General features: G+C 41.1%; 1 protein-coding gene across 2 annotated transcripts in view; it reads right to left on the reverse strand.

Moving 5' to 3' along the window:
• ABLIM1 (actin binding LIM protein 1) overlaps positions 1-17,805 on the reverse strand; it is a 293,279-nt gene that overhangs the window by 7,812 nt on the left and 267,662 nt on the right. Inside the window, exons 15-22 of one of the 2 annotated variants that reach the window (XM_087432660.1) lie at positions 12,446-12,550; positions 10,483-10,530; positions 7,224-7,364; positions 4,966-5,057; positions 3,354-3,459; positions 1,492-1,556; positions 791-851; positions 167-174 (exon numbers count right to left, since the gene is read on the reverse strand). In XM_087432660.1, coding sequence (XP_087288786.1) covers positions 167-174; positions 791-851; positions 1,492-1,556; positions 3,354-3,459; positions 4,966-5,057; positions 7,224-7,364; positions 10,483-10,530; positions 12,446-12,550 — 626 coding nt within the window. Of the gene's footprint in view, positions 1-166; positions 175-749; positions 852-1,491; positions 1,557-3,353; positions 3,460-4,965; positions 5,058-7,223; positions 7,365-10,482; positions 10,531-12,445; positions 12,551-17,805 lie in introns of those variants that run through there. The other variant, XM_087432658.1, reaches the window with a different exon arrangement.

Below are 17,805 nucleotides of genomic sequence, written 5' to 3' on the forward strand. Positions count from 1 at the left end.
CCTCTGACACCAAGCCTAATTCACGCCATGTCCCCAAGGCCTGCAGGGACAGCTTGACCCAGGCACCAGGCAGGCCTGCTCCTCATTGCTCAGCAACACACGTCTGGATTGAAAAATGGCTGTTCTGCTGTTGTGGCCAACTCAAGAAGGACAAAGTGTTCCATACCTGGTAGTCTGAAAAGGAAAGAAAAAGAAAATATCAGAATAGGAAGCCCTTAGAAAAACATGGAAACATTAATAGAGAGACTATATTCTATTGCAGTTCCCCAAACATTCCCCAGAGAACCACGTTCTGTCCCTGCTCCTGCTCTCTGCCCACACTGCCCATCTGCCTCCCTGAAGCCAGGAAATGCCTGCTTTGGTTTTAGTTATCAGTTAAAACACTCTTTTCTCTTGGAAGCTTTCCCTGACTCCCTCAAGGTGTTCCTTCCTTCGCTCTGCATCTCCCATCACAGCATTTATCACATGGAGCTTCTCTCTCACTCTCACGCAGCCATACGCATTTTAAGGGTAGGGGCCATGTCTTGCTTCTTGCTGTATCTCTAGGTATCTAATTGAATGCAGAGCACACAGCAGAACAATGATTCATTCTTACAAACTCGCTTCTCGTGGTCTCATTTCACCAGAGATCCTTTGACATTTTAATAAACGCTCTCTTAGATCACAGAGGAGGGATGTGGTCCTATGTTAGGATGTAATACGGCATGAACCCAGCCAATATACTCGTGACTGGACAGCTTCTCCTCAAACTCAGCCACAGTCAGTCAAGGCCCGGCCGCAGGAGCCTCACCTCGCACTCCCCCACTGACGTCCCCGTAGCTGTCGTACTGAGCAAAGTCTGTAGAAACAGGCTGAAAGGAGGAAAAACACATTATTAGAAAATCTACTCTACAGTGACTATTTTGGAGTCACATGAAAAGGGAGAAAGGATTTAAAAAATCCTAAGAATTCTCCCCAAGCTGAATTCCTGAACCCTCATTGTTTTTCTTTCCTATTTCCTCTTCTACTGCTAGGAAATCTTTGTCTTGTAGTACACCCAGTGCAACTGCTCAGCAGGCCCTTGGTAAGCAAGTATCTCTCCCTGATAAATAAAAATACATTTCTGCACATAGTTACACAATTACATTTGTTCTGTGCTTTGTGGGGAGGGCAGTTGCAACAAACTTTCTTATATCTTTTTACAGCAGAGATAATGGCTCAAATGATTACTTTTCTCCTGATTGTAAAAATATCTGTCACACATTTACTTAATCTAGTCTTTCCATAAGCTTGTACAAGCTATTCTTTTATCTAAAGTCAATTTCTCTTAATAGAAATATTATATTTTATCTATAACTCAAAGTGAATTTACCGGGAGATCAAGGAGATTACAATTTTCATTATGTTCCAACACGGAGATCACATTGTGAGACGTATTCAGACAATATGTCAGCACCTCAACCAGGATGGAAGGGGAAATAAATGCAGACACAATTCACTGCGAAATCTTACCCGGTGCAGCCCATTTCTTCCATAGCCTGGGAGGGATGAGGTTTTAGATGACAGAGCACGTGAAGCTGAATGAGTAAAAGGTGAAAAAGCAATTGTTAGGAAACTGGAAGTCCAATTCTTTAATGAAATTGGCAGTGTATCTTCTACCTTGCAGAACAAAAGATTTAGAAAAAATAATCCAAATAACATTGGGCTCAAATGTTCACAAAATGCTACCATATTTAGGCGATGCAGGGAGTGGGTGGACAGTGATGTTACTAAGGAGGGGTGGGGAAGGAAGAAGTATTTGGCATGCTTTATCTCTGAATCCTCAATACAACCCTAATAACGCTGTTACTATTTCTATTTTACAGAAGAAAAATTAGGGCTAAGAGAAATTGAGTGTCTTGCCCAAGGTCGCTCAGCTTGTAAATAGCTGAGCAACGATTTAAACCCAGGGCTATTTGAATGCATGAGCCCATGCCCCAGCTGGCATGGCAGCAATGACTAACCTGGAAGCCAACCACGTAAGTTATCAAGATCGACTGGCCAACCACAGTTGGACTCCCGGGAGGCCCAGGATAGGGTACACTGCCCAGCAGCAACAGCCTGGCCACCTCATAAACCTCTGGGCTTTGGAGAGAGCAGCCCTGGGCTTGAATTCTGGCTCTGCAGCTCAACACGTCTGCATCTTTGGGCATGCTACTTCATCTTTTTATATCTTCATTTGTTTTTTTTTTGCTGAGGAAGACTGGCCCTGGGCTAACATCCGTGCCCATCTTCCTCCACTTTATATGGGACGCCACCACAGCATGGCCTGACAAGTGGTGCGTCGGTGCGCACCTGGGATCTGAACTGGCGAACCCTGGGCCACCGCAGCGGAGCGTGCACACTTAACCACTTGCGCCACCGGGCCAGCCTCTGTCTTCATTTCTTGACCCATGTAGGGGTACAGTGCTATATATTCTTATTGAACAGAACTGCAGAATTAGAAGGAACTCTAAAGATTAGTAAATCATCTAATCCAAGATCAATGCCAGTGAGCCATCTCTGAGAGGTAGCAGGACATTCCAGTTAAGAGGGTGGGCTCTGCATTCTAATACTGGGGCTCCTAAACCCTAGTTTTGCTAGTTATTAGCAATGTGACACTGGGTAAGTTACTTAAACTTCCTATCCTTGTCTTCTGATTTACAAATGGGGATGATGATGATACCATTTACTTCACTGGCATGTTGTGAAGATTAAGTGAAATATGTTTAGCAAAAGTGCTTGCATATAGTAAATACTAAACCCATTTTTAAAGGAACCCTCAAGAGAGAAAACCACGCACTAATTCAGAACATGGGAGAATAAATCTTGTGGGTTAAGAGAGAATTGGCTTATGACAAATATAAGCAGAAGAAAATATACTGATAGACTATTTCAGCCCAGTATATAAGTAATCTCCTTCGAAAGTATCAAAAACAGCACCGGTATAGTCCTCAGCTCTTGTATTGAATATATTAATATAAAATCATAAGGCTTAGAAAATGTTCATGCTCTCTACAGTCAAAAAGCATTCTGTTGTCCATAAGGATTTCCTTTTTGCTGCTTCCCTCTGACATGAGTATTCTAGAAGGTAGACTTAGCACATGGGAACTCACCCCTCATGGTTCCAAGGGCTCCCCCATTTCCAGCAGGAAGGAAACACACATTTAAGGAAGAACCCTGGCATGCTTATAAATTAAGTTGACATGAAGTGGGTTTCCCATACTTCCTTTTCTGTAGAACACTCTATGGGTTCCACCAGAAATGGTCCTGCCTCTCCTGGAACAGTCAAGGCAGGCTCCTTGCAAGCAGGTGGCCGGCTCCCGGCTTGGGGAAGGTGGTAGGTTACTGCTCACCTGAGTTGATGGGAGAATCATAGCGACTGGCTGACAGAGATGACCTCTCCCGGCTCTCCTTCTCCATCTCCTCTTTCAGTATCAACTGCCCCAGGCCTGAGTTGAGCTATTCCCAAAGACAAGAAAAATGAGAGTAAAGTATGCAATTACTTTCAGAGAACTGCTGTTTCTTTTTAGGAGATCCTGCAAGAAGTTCCTGACTCTGGAGAGGCCTGGATGCATTTAGTCCCAGAGTCTGGTGTCCTCAAGAGGTAGGCTAAGTTTTGGACCTTGTACCCTTCTTAGCCTTTTCAAGGTCAAGGCTCCACTTTCCTAAGCAAGGCTCCACGTCAGAAGAATGTTTTCCCTCCTTGCCCTCCCTAAAAGTGCCAGCAGGTAACCTCAGCAGGCATGTGTGAGTGTGTGCACATTTTTGATAAGGGAAGGGAAGATTGGGGATAGTATTCTTTAAAAAGACATTAGACTGACTTGTTTAAAAAAAAAGGGAAAAAAAGTAATGCATGCTCACTGTATGTATTTTAGAAAATCCAGAAGGAAAGAAGAGTAACCCATAATTCACCACTCAGAGACAATCACCATACATTTTGATTTATATCCATCCAGTATTTTTTTTTTGTGAGGAAGATCGGCGCTGAGCTAACATCTGCCAATCCTCCTCTTTTTGCTGAGGAAGACTGGCCCTGTGCTAACATCCATGCCCATCTTCCTCCACTTTACATGGGACGTCGCCACAGCATGGGCTGACAAGCAGTGCGTCGGTGAGCGCCCGGGATCCGAACCGGCGAACCCTGGGCTGCTGCAGCGGAGCGCACGCACTTAACTGCTTGCGCCACCGGGCCAGCCTCCCATTCAATATTTTTCTATGTGCATATTATACAAAACCAGGATCATTCGATAAATGCAACTTTGTATCCTTTCTGCCATATAACTAGTATAATATGTATTTCTCTTACGATTACACACTTTTGAAAAATATCATTTGAAGGGATTCATCAGTCTCTTATTGGTAGGAGACTTTATAATTTCCTGGCTCCCTCTACCCCAGGCTATAATTGGTTATTTTTCTTTTGTCTTCTGGGATGCTGCAGGCCCATGCCATAAATGGGAGAGTATAATGAGGGCTTCTTGGTGGCAATCTACTTTATCCCTTCTCTCCTGGCCCAGATATACACACAAGGTCCTATGAGTCCTGAGGAAAGACTTGGAGAAATGCTCAATCCCAAGGGAATTCCTTCAGCAGAGCCTACACGAGGGAAGGCAGGTGTTACACCTCAGTGTACACCTTGGCTCTACCTGGCTCTTCAGCATGCTTTCAACACATGCCCTGCACACACATACCCGACACCGATTCTCATCCCCTTCTCGCAAAAGCCCAAATATTCCACATCCTTTTGATCTCTAGCCTCCAGGTCATCTCTTCCAGAACCCACTAAGTATTCTGCCTTATTGTAGTCACTAGATGCTCGTCTCATCCCACCTACGAGACTGCAAGCCCCTGAGGGCTGGGACCATCTCTTGCTCATCTTGGTGGCTCACCCATAGTAGTCATTCAAAAAATGAGAATCGAATGAAACTGAAGTGAAGATTGCAGCAAAGTAGTTTAAGGACAAACCTTCATTAATTGCTCTTCTTGAAGCTGCCGGCGTCTCAGAAGTTCCTCATCATCTTCCTCTCTGCCACTAGATCTGCGTCTCATGTCAGCTCCTAATTCCACAGCAAAGACAACTTCTCACATTAGCCCCACGGCAAGGGGATTTTAAGGGACTATTTCACCTGTGCTCAACTTGTCAGGCTGACAAAGTCAGCAGTGGTCTTGAACATTTCAGAACAAAACAAGGCAAAAAAGAGCCTACCGCCAATTCAACACTACTGGTTGGTTTCTTGAGACAACGGGCCTGTTTGACAAGCCAATTCAATGTGTGATCCAGTAAGGCATGAACTCTGGCCTCCTAACAACTGGTCTGCTCAGTTAGAACTGGGGTTTGCCATTGCACTTGGGTCTAAGTCATCCCATGGGCCACTGGTCAGAGCTCTCCATAGTAGATGGGAGGGGCAGCTACAGATATTATTTTGACGTCCCCAAGGTCAATTTTCAAATAGAAAGGAATTCAAATTCATTTACATACCATCAAATAGGTAAGACAGTCACTCTCTTGTGACAAGTTTTAAATTCTTGTATTTTTCTCTTTTCTGAATATTTAGACTTGTCATCACCCTGTCTTCTAACCTTAATAAATTCACTATAAGCATGCTTTTTATTTTTCTCTTAAGAGATGGGTCTCTAATGTTTCCTTTTTCTCAATCCTTTGAAAAATGTTCACTAGAGTTTTATAGTACAGGGTCAATAAAAAGTGTTAATACAGCCAAAAAGTTACTTATTTTGGTACAATATAGCAGATCATGTACCATTTTTAAGCTTCCTGGAAAAGGGGAGACGGGGAGTAGAAAGGAGGAATCTGTCTGAAAGAGTAGGAAATTCAGATAATTATTGTTTTTCCTCAATTGCGTGGATTAATCTGGCTGTGGGAGGTAACAGGAAAGCTTGCTAATCTAATCAAAATAAACTTTAATGGACCAGAAATTTTCTTCATTTTGGAATCCAAAACAGCTTTAAACTATTTAGTGATGACAGTTTCAACAACAAAATTTTAATTCTCCCTCTCCTCAAATGTTTAGCTGCTGTAATACTGCAATTGCTGTAATATTGTAACAAGCAATATGACTGAACTAGGAACCCCAAAGGCCCTAAGAACTGCCTAAAGGTACAGACTGGCAGAGAAAAGCTGGTGATTGATTCTTAGCTCCTAACATCATAAATGTCAATGTGAATTTTCTCTCTTTAATCTATACTAATAAAAACTAATAGACACAAGTTTATGAAAATTAGATAAATCTCAATATAATGTAGAGAATACTTGTGAATAATAAACTCAGAAGGTCGATTTCCTTTACCTATTTCTATACACATAAATTGCTTTAATATCCACTTATATTGCTTTTAAAAGTTATTCCAAAAATAACTTGACAAAAAATAGCATGAGGAAGAAAATTTGGAAAATTGAAGGCCTTTCAGGTTGTCAACAGAATGTGATAAGCTAGTCATATCTTTGTAAAGCTGACTCGCTAAATTTTCAGTATTAGCTCCTGAGTTTTCTAATATCACTTTTTAGGCCAAGTGATTTCACTATTGACAAAACAGTACAGACACAGACACAGTTCTAAAGCATAAATTTGTGGTTCAAAGCAAAGAATGAAACAGCTCAAATGTGACATTTTGGCACAGAATTCATGGAAATGACAGACGTAAAATCACCTAACTTTACATGAGTAACATTTCAGCACACCCACTACTTTCTAACAGCCCTTCTCAGTAATGCAGAACGTGGTCTCGAAAGAACAATGAAAGTGCTCCAGTGTTAGATTGGTTGTTAAGAGAATTGTAATTACAGAAATAGTCTAAAACAAATTTAACCGAAAGAAGTCAAGCTTCTGTGGACACCCGGTACGTTCACCCACTATACTGTAATTATATAGAACGATGTTCTTGCCAAGAGGCTTTGACTCAATTGTGTTCAAAAGACTTATTGATTTTGCAGTAATAACCTCGAGAGTCCATGCAAATCATTAGTTTTAGACCAGTTCTGCATCTCCGTGGGTGTGGTTAGAGCAAGGCTCTGGTGACTGGGTTTTTATAACTCTTAAGCATTCTGTACACACGTTAATACCACATTAGTGCTTTTCACTATTCTGCCTCTTAGTCATACTTTTCTTAAACATCTTTATAATAGGACACATTTTCTTGCATATTTTTAAGCATTTCGAGATCTCCTAGCCATTTGTCCATTTGGCTTAGCTGCAACAGTTGCATACCTACGGCGGCAAGTGAGGGGGGACCAGGCCAGTGGTCCGTCTCAATCTTTGGTGTCTCGCTGGGGTCTGGAGCCTGAGCTGCTGGAAACTTGGAAAACTTGATGATGTCTTCTGAAGACCTGCTCTGGGCTGCCAGGGCAGCTGCATCTAGGTGGGAATCAGGGGGAGCTTAGCTATCAGTCTGCAAGGCCGTGGTGCTACCACCCCACTTAGATCGTTTTTCTTGTTCTCTGGCAAAAGTTTCCACTCCAGAAAGCTCTGGTTATCACCATTATCAATTGCCCAGTCACTCAGTGGTGCCTAGTGACAACTCAACTCATTTTCCTTATGTTCCTTCAGAAGCAAAGTTTCATATCATGTCTGTTCTACGTCTGAAAATCCTTGTTCGAGAACGGTGCTGTCCAAAACTAGCTACACGTGGCTATTTAAATTTAAATTAACAAAGTTAAATGCAACAAAACATGATGAAATTAAAATTCAGTTCCTCAGTTGCACTAGCCACATTTTAGGTGGTCACTAGCCACATGGGATTAGTGGCTACTGTATTGGACAGTACAGTTATAGAGCATTTCCATCATCATAGAAAGTTCCATTGGAAAATACTCTTCTAGAACGATTAGAAATTTGAATTAGTAATTTGAAATTAAAGAGCTAAGTTAAAAGCATGACACTATCATCTGAGGGCTGGCTGGCTTTGTGTCTTTGTGGTTCCTTCGCCACTAATACATTGGCCTAGTTCATTGTAATCCTTACGTATTACTTATGTGTCCTTGAGTCCTAGGAGGAACGGAAATGGGAAAATCCACTTTCAGCTTGCAGGAATTTAGCATTATGACTTATGTACGCCCTACCCGCTCACAGTTTTGTTCAAGGGTCTGCACATATGAGTGAGTCATCCAACTTTAAAACAACAAAAGCCAGACTAGCAGCAGCATTAGTTCGCAGAGTTCTCAATGGCTCTGCTTAGAGGAGGAGGCATTGGCTTAGAGCACCAAATCTAATCAAAACAAAACAAGCCAGGTTAAATGGTCAGTCCCCGACTCTGGCTAATTTAGCAAACTGGCCTGGGATGTTACTCAACATTTCAAAATATATTTATAATGCTTTAAATATAACTTTCCCCCTCCCTGGCCTCACATATTTTAAAATCTAGAAATAACTTTTTGAATTTTCAGCTCCAAGTCCCTATTCTTTTCATAACCCTCTGGGTCTCAATTTGCTTAAGTGACTTGACAAGGTCACCCTACATAATAACAAGGAGTAAAGTGTTGGCCAGGCATGGAACAGTGTTTCTCTGAATCTCTAAGCTCATGAGAAAAAAGAAATGCAGCTTGGAAAACACTGCATACTGTTATCCTCTTCTTAAAGAAGGACAAAATGTGTTAGCATATTAAAGACTGAGAAGTTCTGCATAACAACAACAAAAAATGTTGACTTTCTTTAAATCTAGCATTTTCCAAATGCACCAGGGCACAGACACCAGTTTTTGGTACATCTATATCTATAACTAGCACACAGCACCTCACGTTTGGGAGGTGCCGCTGTGGTTGTATTACTCTTTTTCTTTTTCCTTTTTTTTTTTTTGGTCAGGAAGTTTGGCCCTGAGCTAATATCTGTTGCCAATCTTCCATCTTTTTACCTGAGGGAGATTGTCCCTGAGCTAACATCTGTGCCAATCTTCCTCTATTTTGTATGTGGGACGCCACCACAGTCTGGCTTGAGGAGCGGTGTGTAGGTCCACGCTGGGGATCTGAACCTGAGAACCCCAGGCTGCTGCCAAAGTGGAGCGCAGGAACTTAACCACTACACCACCAGGCTGGCCCCTGGTTGTACTACTCTTATTAACCCCAACAGTCTGAAGGTAGAGTGAAGTTAAAGTAACTTTCACAAAGCCAATTAATCCCTTCCAAATAAATAATCTAACATTATCTAATTTCTTTATATCTCAATTATTTGATTATTTTTGCTTAGAGAGGCACAGCCTAGAGATTTTAGTATTAAAAAATAAGTCTGTAAATTGATAAATCAAACTGTGGAAATCTTATTCTTAAATTTAAAAAAAATGCATGACTTCAAACAGTACTTACGCATTAGAATGGGTGGAGTCAGTAAACATTCACATGTTAATGAGTGGGTGAGAAGACATTAAACCATAAAAAAACAAACAAAAACAATGTTAAGAAACTTAAAAAGCAAGCACAGGGTGTAAAATCTCTAAAAAAACAAATGAGGAAAATAAAATCATAGTTCTAGAACCATTATAATACATTCTCTTTTTTCCCCTAGAATATTGGCCAAAAATTTTTCCTTGTGCATTTTCACCTTTATTTGCTTTTCACGTCATCCTAATCCTCCAGGACTCATTAATGTCAACTGGATTCTAAAGGTAGCCTTCAAATTTCCAGGCACAAATTGTATATAATTTTCTGAAATCACCTAAAGACTAATCTTGGTTTTTTAATCCATTCAGAGATTTACGGCAGCTAAATCTATCAAGACCTAATAATGCTGGAGGAAAGTGTAATTTACATATAGTAATGTGATTTCCTGGCTTTAAAAATTCTTCATTCCCAGAAAAGGAAAACATAATTATAAATCCACATCAGTGAGTCTTCCTTTGCAGGAATTTCAGAGACAAGCTGGCTTAATTCACTGGTTTTTGCAGATGCGAAAACTGAGGGACAGAGAGATGGGGTCCATGACATCACAGAGCCATTTAGGTGAAGAGCTGGGACCAGGGCTAGGACTTCTGTCTCAGGGTGTGTCCTGTCCACTCAACCGCAGGGCATAGACATCTGCACGCCTCATAAGAAACGGGGGGAACCGGACAGCCAAGTTGATGGAGGCTTAGTCAAATTAATATTTCTAGGTGGCTGGCTTTCGCTAGCTTTAATTAATTGCAAGCTCACTGAAATTATCATAGAGGTTGGCTAAATTATTTGATGGCAAAAAAAAAAAGTCTTGTTAGGATGTTTGTGAATCACCGTGCGGCCAGCACTTCCCCTTCTCTATTGATGGATAATACACGGTTTGATGGGCTCAGAAATGGGATAGGAGCTTCCTAACCAAGCTAAGTGTTCTCCATCTAGGCAAGCCAATTTTACAATATCTGCCTCTTAGAAGACCATAAAGGCATATTACGCTGTGCACCCCAGTTTAACTCTCAAAAGAAGCAGCAGATAAGCCTTTCAGAGGACAGCAAAGAGAAGTTCAGCTGACCCTGCTACTTAAAAGCTACTCGGAGGAAAGCGGGTTTTACCATGCTGTTTGTAGATGGGTGGTTTTCGGTAAATGTTGATCCCTTGATCTGTGGAAATGAAAAGCAAAGATGTGTGATTATGGGAACCGGTTCAGCGATGGAAAAAACAGATCAATCAAGAGGCAAACAAAACTGAAGACTATTGAACAAAAATAACCCAGGAGGTTAACTTTTGTATTACAAAGATTGAGGTTACTGGAAAAAGAGATTACAGCAATGAGCAAATTACTATAGACAAGTGATATGGAATCCTTTGTAATACATCTGAGGATATATAGAGATGTCATTAATTCATGAGCCATTTATTTCAAATACATACTTCACTAAAAGTGGGATTAAAACAGGAAGAAATGCAAGCAGTGGAGATATTCCAATGGTGAGAAAGACATAACGAGTTTGGGGAAAATCCCCAAATTGCTACTGTCTAGAAATTGAGCTCCCAGTAGATACCAGTGGCTCAATTTACTTTTCAACTAATGAGTGGAACAGTGGAAAGCAATGTAGTAAAATAAAGAGTATATATGTTTTTAAACATAGAAACACTTTTTATGCTCAAGGCTAGCGCCATGTGCTGACAGGATGTTCAACAAAATCTTAACTTGTATAGGCCAAATTAAAAAAAAAGAAAGAAACAAAGAAAAAGAAAAGAGATGCTAAATATTCTTCATATATTTATCCAGGACCCCATTTGATTATGCTACCATTTCACTTTGACTGCAAATACTCAGGAAATTTCAAAAGGTTTCTTTCTCCAGAATCTTGGGCATTGTATCTTAGTGGGGCATTCTTCATGAGAAAAAGTCTCAAATGTAGAACGTTTATTTTCAGGTTCAATGAAACTTTTTTAAAGAGGCAGTCCTATCTTAGTGGTATGAATCTCATTGAACTTTCCTCTGTTTTATTAGGTAACTTTAGAATACAAAAGAAAAAACGATTAGAGATTCCAAATATGTACACTAACACTAATATAATGGGTAATTTATTAAACCACTTTCACAGCTAAAGGAAGCAAAACAACGTACAGTCACACGTCGCGTAACGACATTTTGGTCAACGACGGACTGCATATATGACAGTGGTCCCATAAGATTAGTACCATATAGCCTAAGTGGGTGGTAGGCTGTACCATCTAGGTCTGTGTAAGTACACTCTATGATGTTTGCACAATGATGAAATCCCCTAACGATGCATTTCTCATGATGTGACCCTGTAGTTAAGCGACGCATGACTGTACTTCTAATGGAAAAATAATATCGTGACTTCTGATGGCCAATCTTGCCTTTACAAATTGAGCTGACCCTAAACATTAAGATATTGACGGGTTCTGATTTTTCTAGTTCCTGATGGCAAATTACTTCTTGTACTGTGACAGCAAATGCTTGTGACTACACAGCGAAGCTTGCAGCACCAAGCCTAAATTGCAAGATATCTTTGTGGGCTGTGGAGGTGGTTCGTTTGTTATACGCTGCAGAAGGGACCACTCAAGGGATCCAATTCCACACCTCTCTGAAAAGACAAGTCCATGGAAAGAATCTCCATATTGGAGAGAAACAGGAAAAGTACTCTCAGTGACGCTGTGGTTCAATATTTAGGATGAGGAGATAACTAGATCGCCACTGGGATAATTGGTCAATGACACCAAACCACAGAGTAATATCTTAGAAGGCACTAATATAAAAGACAAATTAAAACAAAACAAAACAAAATAACTCAACCCTCATTCCTTTATCCTTTGCCTCCCACCTCCCTTCAAAACATTTTGGGAAAACTTAAACCTTCAATACAATTCTGGCATTTCACACACTTTTGAAAAGGCCCTCTAGATCAGATCCTGCAATTTAGGGTTTGTTGACTGGGTGCATCCCAATTAAAAGAGCATGAGAAATGGAGACGAGACAGAGGTAACAAGGCTACATTCTACACTGTGACAGGACACCAAGACATAGACCGTGTCAGCTCCTACCTGGAACATGGAAATGTTTAGGGGCCTGAGCGTAAGTTGGAGTTAGAGGGCGGCTGTCTGGCCGGTAAGGGAGAGGGGAGTTCCTGCCGCTGGACGGCTCATTGCCTCCAATGAGAAGAATGGAGAAAACAAAATGAGAGAAGGGAGAGCAATAAAGAAAACAAAGCAAGCATAATAAAAATTCAAAACAACAAACTGGAAGGAGGTACATCAAAAAGGAGAAACAAAAGAAACAAAATCTATCAACTTGGCTTGCAAAGGTGATATAAGGTTTGGTTTTCCACAAGAGAGATTTGAGGTCAAGTGGAACCAGGTTAAAAGCAGCTAGCAGTAGGATGCGTCATTCCAATGGCATGCGGTTGAAGGCTGTGAGCCAGCAGCAAACTGGTTAGAGGGAAAGTCTATTAAGAGGAATGGAAAGTCACTTGCTAATGGTTCAGGATCAGTCATCAGATGGTTAAACCCCAAGCAGGTAAAGGGGTGGAAGATGCAAACCCCAATACAATCACTTCCAGGCATGATGGCAGAGGCCAGCAATTGGAATATATTTCTCTGAATGGAAGGCTAAGTCTGGGAACCCGTGTGGTCACCCAGACCTTCCCCTTTGCATCACCAAGTCCTTCATTGCAGCATATGTTTCCGTTTCCTCACTTTGAAATACACACCATAGAGTCAGACCCCTTTCTCCAGGTCCTTTGGGACCACTTATACCTCTCTCCACCCTTCTCTTCAAAGGCTCCACTGAGGCTCCACCCAGTCTAACAATTGCATCAATGAAATATTTACCGAATACCTAGTATGGCTGGGCACTGAGCTATGACTGAGGATAAGCAGATAAATGAGATATAGTCTCTGCCCTCAAGGGACTCAGAGTCTATCTAAGGAGACAGTCTGAAGAGACTTAATTATAATACCATGTAATTGCTTACTCAGAGGTATATGAAAAATTCTGACACTCAGATGAAGGTGCCATCGATTCTTCAGGAAAGCTACAGAAAGGTGTTAGAATTGAGCTGGGCATTGATGAGTAAGCTCACCAGGTGGGTGGTGGGCAGAGGGGTGGGAGGGACCAGATTCCAGAAGGCTGGAACATCACGAGGAATGAAGGGCCATGGTGTGTGACAGCAACAGGACTGGCCACTGTGGCTGGACACCATAGTTTTCTTGGAGGAGAGAATGGGGAAGAGGATGGACAGCATTGCTGGGGCTTGGCTGCAAAAGCCTTGCGTGCCACCATAGCCACCATCACTCCCTTCTGACCAGGAGAATGGCAGGGATGAACTGAGGCTTGAGCAAAATAGCAAGGACATCAGCTATTGCCCTAAATTGTCCTCCTACCCCATGTCTGAGCAAATATCTGTCCTACAAATATACCAGAAGATGCAGGACTATCAAAAGTTAATGAACTAGTAGTGTAATTACTTTTATGACTGAGTTGTAAGAGTTCTTTGCACACTCTGGATACAAGTCCCTTATCAGACATATGATTTGCAAATATTTTCTCCCATTCTATGGGTTGTCTTTTACTTTCTCGACAGTATCCTTTGAAGCACAAAAGTTTTTTGTTTTTTTTTGCTAGGAAAGATTCGTCCTGAGCTAACATCTGTTGCCAATCTTCCTCTCTCTTTTTTTTTCCCTCTCCCCAAAGCCCCAGCACATAGTCCTATATTCTAGTTGTAAGTCTTTCTAGCTCTTCTCTGTGAGCCGCCACCACAGCATGCCTACTGACAGACGAATGGCGTGGTTCTGCACTGGAGGACTGAACCTGGGCTGCCGAAGCAGATAGTGCCAAACTTTAACCACTAGGCCATCAAGGCTGGCTCTGCACAAGTTTTTAATTTTGATAAAGTCTAATTTATAAATTAATGCTAACAATTTTCAATAAATCATAGATCTTCAGAAAATAGAGCCTGAGCCAACTTATATTTTTTACTTTGTCTTTATTTTTTTAAATTGAGATATAATTGACACATAACATTGTACTAGTTTTAGGTGTACAAGAGCCAATTTCTTCAAGTCAAACTGTCCTAAGTCTGGCCAGCAAAGTATGAAAGATGTCAATTGCTGGAGTTTTAAAATAACATGTTTAATAGAGTTTTAATTTCTCAATCTGTATATTTCTAGGTAACTAGAGCATCGATCTGTACCAAATGAGCAGTAAGATATTCTGAATATGAGATCTGAACTTGTTACTGTCTCAAATTTAGATTCCAGGTTTTTGGTTATTGTGTTCTGAAAATTTTGTCTTTTTTTCTCAAAAGTCAGTTTAGCATCTAACTCCCAATATATTATAATACAGACTTTACGACTTAAGTCAGATTATTAGCTTCTAAAAATTATGAAACTTCATCCAAAACTGTTGATCTATTAAAAGGCTAATTTTAAAAAAATGTTATCTCATTTACTATCACTCTCCTAAAGAGAAATAACCTGCTCATGTCTGAAAAAATGTGTATAGAAAGCACAGGTCAAGCACGGGAAGGAAGGATATGGTGTATGTTTAGAAGCAAATTCTGTTTTCAGCCTACAGCTGAATTAGAACTAGGTCTCATTCACCTTTGTGTGCTCAGCATAGTGCCCGGCCAACAGTAAGTGCCTCATAAATGTCTGTGAATGAATGATTGAAGTAGGCCAACTAATTAATTCTCCAGCCATTAATGGCCTAATTTAGTAAGCACCACTGGAGGATTAACCATCATCTTTCTCAGATCTCTTAATTCAATGCAGGCAGGTGCTAGTATACAGCAAGGGGATCACTCCTTTTATAACTTTCCCATTAGAGTTCATCCTCAACAACCCAATTTAATTGCATCACTTCAGAAAAATTCTTTACTTCTACAAACATTAGAAACTATTCACAAGGTAATCCATAATTGGAAAACTATTCTTGTGCGCTATTCTCAAAGAAGGTCTAGAGAGGCTCAACTTTCCTGCTTTATCTGAGGTTGTCTTTTGAAGACTCTTCCTGTGTATCCTGAGCACTGGCTGTTCCTTCTGAACCACACTGCTCCCTGCCCTTCAACCTTCACCTCTAACCTTCCTGCACTTGTAGAATGTCAGATACTTCAGGGAAATGTTCTCGCAGGTTTTGGTTTTAACACCAATCACATAAAATGCCATTAAATCTGTTTTGCTAATTATTAGCCAGTGTAATGCACACATAAAAATATCTGCATATACGGGACGCAAAGGTTGAAGGTTATTAGAATTGGCACTTGCCCAAATATAAAAATTTTTCTGTCTTTATGCTGGCAAGTGGCAGTAGAAGCCGACCACTTCTCAGATATGGCTGATGACTCTCCAAGGCTATGGAGTGGCTTGCGAATTCCCAGTGGGCAAATTCTGGCTCAGTGCTGTCTCCACTTGGGTGTAGTTCTTTATTTGGCTGCATGTTTCCAGCTACCATTGACCTTTCTAGTTGCTGGGAAAATACTAGTATGTTCAGGTCTTTGTAAGTAGATTTAACTCTGTAATCACTTAAAACTTTTCACAAAACATTTTAAAATGCTAGGTAAAGAGAGACTCACCTAAGGGCTCTGCGTGATACGACTGCCACACGTTACAACGGCTCATTGGGGAATGAGGTCTTGGGACATATACTGTTCCTAGGTATTACGTTCTTAGCCCTTGAAATACCAAAGGCATTAAAAATTCTGGCACTTTTAAAAGAAAAAGAGAAATTCTCAAGATGAAGCCTCTATTCCTTTTCTAACTTAAACATCCTATCTTTAAATGATAAAACTTTCAACTCTGATGAGGGTCCCAAAAGGTTACTTTTGTGTTAGCTCATTACTTAGGCAAACTAACGTATGAGGCATCAGAGGAAATATTATATGTGGAAAGTATTATCATCATCATCATCATCTATCAGCCTGGAGTTAAGACATTATTTAAAAATAATATAACAGTGTATATATCATATAATATTTTTTTTTTTTAAAGATTTTATTTATTTATTTGTTCCCCCCAAAGCCCCAGTAGATAGTTGTATGTCATAGCTGCACATTCTTCTAGTTGCTGTATGTGGGACGCGGCCTCAGCGTGGCCGGAGAAGCGGTGTGTCGGTGTGCGCCCGGAATCCGAACCCGAGCCGCCAGCAGCAGAGCGCACGCACTTAACCACTAAGCCATGGGGCCGGCCCTATCATATAATATTGTATATGTCACATTCATAGCCATTTTGTTGTTCTAAATAAGTCCTTATGTTCACTTTAGTTATCTTAGCTATTGTGATGAGAAGCTACCTATATATATGTTTCTATATATTTCTCGGCCTTCATTTTTAGTTCCCTTATGTCACCCTAATAAGCCAATTTTGCAGTCCTCGGGAAATCATTCACTTGCAGGATTCTCACTGTACTTGAATTCACTGTCATTCTTCTTTCCGGCACCCTGAGAGCCTAGGTGAGCAACTCTAAGACGAGGAAACCGAAAGGGCTGTGCATGTGTCTGCTGCGGGCACCTGCTGGAGCACTGCTCAGCTTTCCGGACTCTGCTTATTTTCAAAAAAATAAATGAATATTTTGAGGGGACCTTAGAATTGGGAGCATCTAGAATTTCATGACCGAGTTTCAAGATTGCTGGTTCTTGCTTAAAACTTCAGTAACAGTTACTGTTTCCTTCAGCAAGTGTCAAGTACATATTTGCATCATAGCAACTCCTATCTATGGCAAAACAGGGAAGATTCCTTTCAAAGAGACTTAGTACATGTAGCCCATCTGTTCACAAATCTGATTTATACTTCATGGACACAGAAAGCAATGTCTAACGGTATTTCAAAGGGGAGGGAAGAGAAACTCAGCAAACATGGCACAAACAAAGCACAAAATGAAGTGAAAGTAGTTTTTCCAAATCTCTAGGCATGCACCTGTTCAAACGGCCTGACAATGGTATACCAATATAGAATGGGAGAGCAGAAATAAAAACGCACCCCAAAATAAGAGGGACATTACAGAAAAGTGATGGAGGAAGCCAGTGGAATAGAGAGACAGCCTGTGATGTGCGTCTCAGCTTTACACCCATGCGGGCATCCTCAGCTCGATGGACCCTGGGGGCCTGGGCCACATGCATCCGAAATAAGGACCAGGAAGTGAACTGGGCAATAGGAGGCTGGGCTTCTGGCTGCCAGAGTGCTAGGGGTCCCCTGCTTCTAGCTGCACGCTCCTGAGATGGACAGCCTACCCTGGGGTCTTCAAGCTCCCCAGCTTACATTTGTTTTAAAAATAACTTCCCCGAGATCACAAGACAAGCTCCCAGATAAAAAGTAAATGTTCACATGAAGGGCCACAGAAAACCCTGGGAGACTTTGCCCCATTTTAAGGATATCTTAGATGTGTTTCTGAAACGGCCGTAAGTTCCCTC

The sequence above is a fragment of the Ceratotherium simum genome, chromosome 6, assembly GCF_057802395.1.
Source record: "Ceratotherium simum simum isolate JZ-2026a chromosome 6, ASM5780239v1, whole genome shotgun sequence".
Classification (NCBI taxonomy): domain Eukaryota; kingdom Metazoa; phylum Chordata; class Mammalia; order Perissodactyla; family Rhinocerotidae; genus Ceratotherium; species Ceratotherium simum.